The sequence below is a fragment of the Melopsittacus undulatus genome, chromosome 20 (genome assembly GCF_012275295.1).
Source record: "Melopsittacus undulatus isolate bMelUnd1 chromosome 20, bMelUnd1.mat.Z, whole genome shotgun sequence".
Classification (NCBI taxonomy): Eukaryota; Metazoa; Chordata; class Aves; order Psittaciformes; family Psittaculidae; genus Melopsittacus; species Melopsittacus undulatus.
This window is the reverse complement of record NC_047546.1, coordinates 1,807,836-1,815,805: the sequence shown is the minus strand read 5'-3', so window position 1 is coordinate 1,815,805 and position 7,970 is coordinate 1,807,836. Positions and strand designations below refer to the sequence as shown.

Below are 7,970 nucleotides of genomic sequence, written 5' to 3'. Positions count from 1 at the left end.
TGTCCCCAGCGATCGCTGCAGCCAATGGGAGTCTCCCATCGTGCGGGCTCCGTCCAATGAGCTCCCTCGAAGGGGCTAAGGGGGCGTGTCCCCAGCGATCGCTATAACCAATGGGAGTCTCCCGTCGTGCGGGCGCCGTCCAATGAGCTCCCTCGGGGTGGGCAAGGGGGCGTGTCCCAGTTATCGCTATAACCAATGGGAGTCTCCCGTCGTGCGGCCTCCGTCCAATCAGCACCTTCGGGGGGGGTAAGTGGGCGTGTCCCTAACTATTGCTGCAGCCAATGGGAGTCTCCCATCGTGGGGGCTCCGTCCAATCAGCTCCCTCGGGGGGGTGAAGGGGGCGTGTCCCCCTCCCGTCCCCCGCGATGTGGCCGCTGCTGTGCGCGCTCGCGCTGCTCCTTCCCGCGCTGCTGCTGCTCCGGCCGCGCCTGCGCGCGGACCTGGCGTTCCTGGCGCGCGCCGCGCGCTGCCGGGGGCGCGCCGGGGGGTGGGGGGGGCGGGGCGCGCGCTCCCTGCCCGCGCGCTTCCTGCGGGCGGCGCGCGCGTTCCCGGCGCGCCCCTTCCTGCGCGCGCCCGGCGGCGGCGGCGCCACCGAGACCTACGGGGGCGGGGCGCGGGCGGCGGCGCGCGCAGCCAACGCCCTGCGCGGGCTCCCGCTGGCGCGCGGGGGCGCGCTCGGCCCCGGGGACACCGTCGGGCTCCTGGTGCGGAACGAGCCGCGGTTCGTCTGGGGCTGGCTGGGGCTGGCGGCGCTGGGAGCGCGCCCGGCCTTCCTCGGGAGCGCGCTCCGGCCGCCGGCGCTGAGGCACTGCCTGAGGGCGTGCGGGGCATGCGCGCTGCTGGTGGCGGATGGTGAGGGAGGGGACGGGAGGGGATGGGGGGGGTGGGATAGGGATGGGGATGGGAATGGGATGGGCATGGGACCGGGCAGGGTATGAGCATGCGTTGGAATATGGATGGAGATGAGGATGGGGATGGGACAGGGCTGGGAATGAGCATGGTTTGGGATGTGGATGGAGATGGGAATGGGGATGGAGATGGGGATTGGATGGGATGGGGATGGGACGGGTCTGGGAATGAGCATGGGTTGGAATGTGGATTGAGATGGGGATGGGATGTAGATGGGGATGGGGATGAGGATAAGATGGGGATGAGTATAAGATGGGGATGGGACAGGGCTGGGAATGAGCACGGATTGGGATGTGGATGGAGATGGAGATGTGGATGAGTGGGGATGGAATAGCAATGGGGGGACCAGAAAGGTGTGGAGTTTATGGGGTTTGGAATGGGCAAAACCTGCAGGGGATGGGAGAACTGGGAATGGCTCCAGGGTGATGCTGGTTTGACCATGGAAGTACCGGGATCATGGGAGCAGGGATGAGGCTCCGGAGGGCTCTGGTGCTGGGTCATCCGGATGGTGCACCTCATTAGGGTTAGGGCCCATGCTCATGGATCCCAATGGTCCTCCCTGACCATTTACCCCCTATGGGGCAGGGATGGGGCAGCCCCATGTGGGGTATCCCAAAGGCTGATCCCATTATCCCCCCCAGACCTGTTTGCCTCAGTGGCGCCCATCCTGCCCCTGCTGCAGCAGGAGGATGGTATCGTGGTGTGGGTGCTGGGCTCGGGGCCCTACCCCCCCGGGGTCCTGGCCCTACAGGGGCTGCTGGATGCGGCCTCGGACCAGCTGGAGCCTGAGGACGTGTGGGAGCCACAGGACATGAATGAGACTTGTCTGTACATCTTCACATCCGGTACCACTGGTGTGTGATGGGATGGGGATGGGGATGGGATGGGGATGGGGATGGGAATGGGGATGGGATGGGATGGGATGGGATGGGGATGGGATGGGGATGGGGATGGGATGGGAATGGGATGGGGATGGGGATGGGGATGGGGATGGGGATGGGATGGGAATGGGATGGGGATGGGGATGGGGATGGGGATGGGATGGGATGGGATGGGATGGGGATGGGATGGGGATGGGATGGGGATGGGGATGGGATGGGATGGGATGGGATGGGGATGGGGATGGGGATGGGATGGGAATGGGATGGGATGGGATGGGGATGGGATGGGATGGGATGGGGATGGGATGGGGATGGGATGGGATGGGATGGGGATGGGATGGGATGGGGATGGGGATGGGATGGGATGGGATGGGGATGGGATGGGATGGGGATGGGGATGGGATGGGGATGGGGATGGGGATGGGATGGGGATGGGATGGGATGGGGATGGGGATGGGATGGGGATGGGATGGGATGGGATGGGGATGGGATGGGATGGGGATGGGGATGGGATGGGGATGGGGATGGGGATGGGATGGGATGGGATGGGGATGGGGATGGGATGGGGATAGGTCTGTGATGATGCTGGGTCTATAATGGTGATGGGGATGGTTGTGGGTCTATGATGCTTTTTGGTCTGTTATGGTGCTGGCTCTATGATGGTGCTGGGTCTATGATGGTGATGTTTCTATGATGGCTCTGCCTCCATCCCGGTGCTGGTCCTACCCCATTGCCACAGCCCTTCCCCCCCCTTCCCAGGTCTCCCCAAAGCCGCCTGCATCTCCCACCTCAAGTCCCTCCTGTGCCTCAGTTTCTATGAGCTGGTTGGTGCCTGCAGCCGGGATGTGGTTTACCTGGCGCTGCCTCTGCACCACATGGCTGGGTCCTTGCTGGGCATCGGCGGCTGCATCGGCATCGGTGGGGCCGGATGGGACCATGGGGGGGGGGCATGGGGGGGGTCCCATTACTGCCTTTGGTACCATGGGGATGTTCCCATTAACCCCTTTGGTGCCATGGGGCTGTTCCCATTAACCCCTTTGGTGCCATGGGGCTGTTCCCATTAACCCCTTTGGTGCCATGGGGGGGTTCACATTACCGCCTTTGGTGCCATGGGGGGGTTCCCATTACCCCCCTTTGGTGCCATGGGGGTGTTCCCATTACCCCCTTTGTCCCCCCCATGGCAGGAGCCACCTGTGTGCTCAAGGACAAGTTCTCGGCCTCCCGGTTCTGGGATGAGTGTAGGGCCGAGGGGGTCACCGTGTTCCAGTACATAGGGGAGCTCTGCCGGTACCTGGTCAACCAGCCCCAGGTCAGCTATGGGGCGGAGGGGGGGGGGGGGTCTGTCTGTGGGGTGATGAGGGGCAGGTTGTGTCTATGGGGTGATGGGGGCAGGTTGTGTCTATGGGGTGATGGGGGCAGGTTGTGTCTATGGGTCAGGCTGTGTCTATGGGTCAGGCTGTATCTATGGGTCAGGCTGTGTCTATGGGTCAGGCTGTGTCTATGGGTCAGGCTGTATCTATGGGTCAGGCTGTGTCTATGGGTCAGGCTGTATCTATGGGGCAGCTCTAACACCCCCTGCCCCACAGCGCCCCGATGACCGGACCCACAGCGTGCGCCTGGCCGTGGGCAGTGGGCTCAGTGCTGGTGTCTGGCGCCGCTTCCTGCAGCGCTTTGGGCCCATCCGCATCGTGGAGACCTATGGGCAGAGCGAGGGAAGCGTCTCCCTGTTCAACTACACTGGGACCCCTGGAGCTGTGGGGAGGGGAAGCTTCATATACAAGGTGGGGGGGGCAGGGGGGGGTCTATGGGGTGAATGGGGGTCAATGGGATGGGGTGAATGGGATGGGGGTGAATGGGATGGGGGTCAATGGCGGTCAATGGGATGGGGGTGAATGGGGTGAATGGGATGAGGTTTAATGGGGGTCAATGGGATGGGGTTGAATGGGGATGAATGGGATGGGGGTGAATAGAGGTGAATAGGATGGGGGTGAATGGGGGTGAATGGAATGGAGTTCAATGGGGGTAAATGGGATGGGGGTGAATTGGATGGTGGTGAATGGAGGTGAATGGGATGGAGGTCAATGGAATGGGGGTGAATGGGGATGAATGGGATGGGGGTGAATGGAGGTGAATGGGATGCAGGTGAATGGGTGTTAATGGGATGATGTTCAATGGGTGTCAATGGGACTCAATGGTTGTCAATGGGGCTCAATGGTTGTCAATGGGGCTCAATGGTTGTCAATGGGGCTCAATGGGTGTCAATGGGGCTCAATGGTTGTCAATGGGGCTCAATGGTTGTCAATGGGGCTCAATGGGTGTCAATGGGGCTCACTGGGTGTCAATGGGGCTCACTGGGTGTCAATGGGGCTCAGTGGGTGTCAATGGTCTGTGTCTCACTGGTGTCCCCCCCCCCCCCAGTTGGTGTCTCCCTTCGACATCATTCGCTATGATGTGACCACAGGAGCTCCTGTGCGCGACGCTCGCGGGCGCTGCATCCGCGTGGGGCCTGGTGAGCTCCGGTGCCGGTGGGGGGGGTTCCGGTGCCGGTGGGGGGGGGTTCCGGTGCCGGTGGGGGGGGTTCCGGTACCGGTGGGGGGGGTTCCGGTGCCGGTGGGGGGGGTTCCGGTGCCGGTTCCGGTACCACCAGGACCCCATTCACCCATAGGGGAGCCAGGGCTGCTGGTCGCCCCCATCACCCCCCGCAGCCCCTTCCTGGGCTATACCAACAGCAGTGGGAGGGGTGTCCGGTACCGGTACCAGTGCCGGTGTTGGTACCGGTACCACCAGGACCCCATTCACCCCCAGGGGAACCAGGGCTGCTGGTCGCCCCCATCACCCCCCGCAGCCCCTTCCTGGGCTATGCCGGCAGCCGGGAGCTGTCTGAGCAGCGGATCCTGCGCGGGGTCTTCAGTGACGGTGACACCTACGTGAGCACCGGAGACCTCATGGAGATGGACCAGGAGCAGTTCGTGAGGTTCCGGGACCGCACCGGAGACACCTACAGGTACCGGGGGAGGGGCCTGGGGGGGCTGAACATCAGCCACAGACACATCAGCATCATCTTCATCATCATCTTCATCATCATCCATCCCCATTGTCATCATCATCCATCACCATCGTTATCATCCACCCCCATCATCATCATCCATCTCCATCAACATCATCTCCATCATCATCATCATCATCATCCACCCTCATCATCATCATCTCTATCATCATCCCATCCCTATCTCCACCATCCCCATCATTCCCATTGTTCCCATTATCCCCATCCCTATCTCCACCATCCCCATCATCCAGGTGGAAAGGGGAGAATGTGGCCACCACGGAGGTGGCTGAAGTGCTGCTGGCCCATGAGGCGCTGCAGGAAGCCACCGTCTATGGTGTCACCGTGCCAGGTACCCCATTACCCCATTGCCCCACAGCCCTGTGCCCCATTGCCCCATTGCCCTGTGCCCCATTGCCCCATTGCCCCATAGCCCCTGTGCCCCATTGCCCTGTGCCCCATTGCCCTGTGCCCCATTGCCCCATAGCCCCTGTGCCCCACACCTGCCCCTGCCTTGCCCCAGGCCACGAGGGCCGTGCGGGGATGGCAGCGCTGGTGCTGAGCCCTGGATGCAGCCTGGATGGATCCACATTGTTCCAGCACCTGGAGCAGCTCCTGCCACCCTATGCATGGCCCCGATTCCTGCGGCTGCAGGTGATGGATGGGATGGGATGGGGATGGGGATGGGATGGGGATGGGATGGGGATGGGATGGGGATGGGGATGGGGATGGGATGGGATGGGATGGGGATGGGATGGGATGGGGATGGGATGGGATGGGGATGGGATGGGGATGGGATGGGATGGGATGGGATGGGATGGGGATGGGGATGGGATGGGGATGGGGATGAGGATGGGATGGGATGGGATGGGGATGGGGATGGGGATGGGATGGGATGGGATGGGATGGGGATGGGATGGGATGGGGATGGGGATGGGGATGGGGATGGGGATGGGATGGGATGGGATGGGATGAGGATGGAGGATACATGGATGGATCCCATCCATCCCCATTGGCCCCAGGAGCACCTGGAGATGACAGACACCTTCAAGCAGCAGAAGGTTCGGTTGGCACAGGAAGGCTTCGACCCCAAGTCCATCCCTGACCCCCTGTTCCTGCTGGACCAGAGCGCCAGGACCTATGTGCCCCTTGGCCCCGAGCAATGGGATGGGGTCCTGGATGGGAGCATCCGCATTTAGGGGCCCCAAGCCCCCATGGGCTCCCCATGGCCATCCCTCGGTACCCAATATCCATCCCTCATTACCCAATATCCACCCTTTAGGTCCCCACATCCATCTCCATCCATCCTCCTGTCCCCATTCCCCATATCCACCCTGTCTATCCCTGCATCCATCTTGGGTACCCCACATCCGTCCTGTATCTCCCCACATCCATGTTCCATGTCTCCATGTCCTTCCATCCCCACGTCCCCCATATCCTCTTTGTCCCTGTGTCCATCCTCCCACCCCAGCTCTATCCCTTCCCTATCCCTGTGTCCATCCCACTGTCTCCTGCATCCATCCCTATCCCTGTATCCATCCCACTGTCTCCTGCATCCATCCCTATCCCTGTGTCCATCCCACTGTCTCCTGCATCCATCCCTATCCCCATGGCCCCAGGGATGCTCCCATCCCATCAATGGGGCTCTGGTGCCTTCCCCTCCCCCCCCTTTATACTCGGTCCCTTTCTCTCTTTTTTAAGTGATTTTGGACAAATAAAACCTTTTTTGTAGCATTTTTGTCCCATTTCCTCCCATTCCCCCCCCAGGATCCAGGGGGATCCCTTGGGATCGGGAATGTCACTGATGGGGTCACTGAGGCTCTTGATGCCCATTAAACCCCATTGCAACCAACCCCCCTTAAATCACTGCCCCCCACTCTGTGCAGGGGCTCATTGGGGGTCACTTGTGTCATCCCTCCCCCCCCCAACCCCCTTTGGGGTGATGCTGGTCCCCAAAAGGACACTTATGGGGCAGATTTGGGGCAAATGGGGGTGATTTGGGTAATGGGGGGAACCAAAGAGCTGCTTGGGGTGATGCTGATGGGGACCCAAAGGTGATGGATGGGGGGGGGGGACGACCCCCCAAATCCTGCCCCTCCTAAAGCTGCTTTTGTGCCATTTCCCTGCAAATTGGACCCAAAATCCTGCAGATTTTGGTTAAAATCCCACAATTTAGGTATAAAATGCAGTAAATTTGAGGGAAATGCCCCCAGATTTGGGCTAAAAACCAAGAAATTGGGTCTGGAATGCTGGAAATTGGGGCAAATCCCATAAATCGGGGCTGGAATTCTGGGAATCTGGGGTGAAATTCCATGATTATGGCCTGAAATCCTGCAAATTGGGGCTGAAATCGTTCAATTTGGGCTGAAATCCGGTGAATTTTGGCTCAAATCCCCCAAATTGGGTCAAAAACTGTAAATTTGGACTGAACCCCTTGAAATTTGGGTGGAAATTCCCCAAATTGGCCTGAAATCCTTCAATTTTGGCCGTAAATCCCAAGGATTTGGGCTAAATCTGCAAATGAGGGCGGAAACCCTGAGAATTTGGGCCGAAAACCCCCAAAATTGGGGTCAAAACCTGCGAATTTGGCCTGAAACCTTTAGAATCCTTGAATTTTGGCCTAAAATCCTTGAAATTTAGGCTTAAATCCCTCAAATTTGGGCTGAAATAGAAATTTGTCCTGAATTCTTCAATTTTGGCCTAAACCCCCTCAAATTTGGGTTGAAATCCTTCAAATTTGGGCTGAAATTGAAATTTGCCCTGAAATCCTTCAAATTTGCCCTGAAATCCCCAAATTTGCCCTGAAATCCTTCAAATTTGCCCTGAAATCCCCAAATTTGCCCTGAAATCCCCAAATTTGCCCTGAAATCCTTCAAATTTGCCCTGAAATCCCCAAATTTGCCCTGAAATCCTTCAAATTTGCCCTGAAATCCCCAAATTTGCCCTGAAATCCTTCAAATTTGCCCTGAAATCCTTCAAATTTGCCCTGAAATCCTTCAAATTTGCCCTGAAATCCCCAAATTTGCCCTGAAATCCCCCAAATTTGCCCCGATTTTTCCCATTCCCCCCTCCCCGTCCCCCCCCCCCCCCATCCCCTCCCATGGCCTCTCCCACCCTCAGACCCACGGGGGGGG

The 7,970-nt window shown here is 59.6% G+C and overlaps 1 protein-coding gene across 1 annotated transcript; it reads left to right on the top strand.

Moving 5' to 3' along the window:
* Nucleotides 1-365: 365 nt before the first annotated feature.
* On the top strand, nucleotides 366-6,567 carry SLC27A3 (solute carrier family 27 member 3). The gene is made up of 10 exons (XM_034071334.1): nucleotides 366-852; nucleotides 1,551-1,763; nucleotides 2,550-2,708; nucleotides 2,975-3,099; nucleotides 3,377-3,571; nucleotides 4,209-4,299; nucleotides 4,596-4,794; nucleotides 5,091-5,188; nucleotides 5,360-5,490; nucleotides 5,859-6,567. Exons 1-10 carry the CDS (start codon nucleotides 366-368, stop codon nucleotides 6,033-6,035), a joined length of 1,875 nt encoding a protein of 624 aa, XP_033927225.1. The 3' UTR covers nucleotides 6,036-6,567.
* The last annotated feature ends 1,403 nt before the right edge of the window (nucleotides 6,568-7,970 follow it).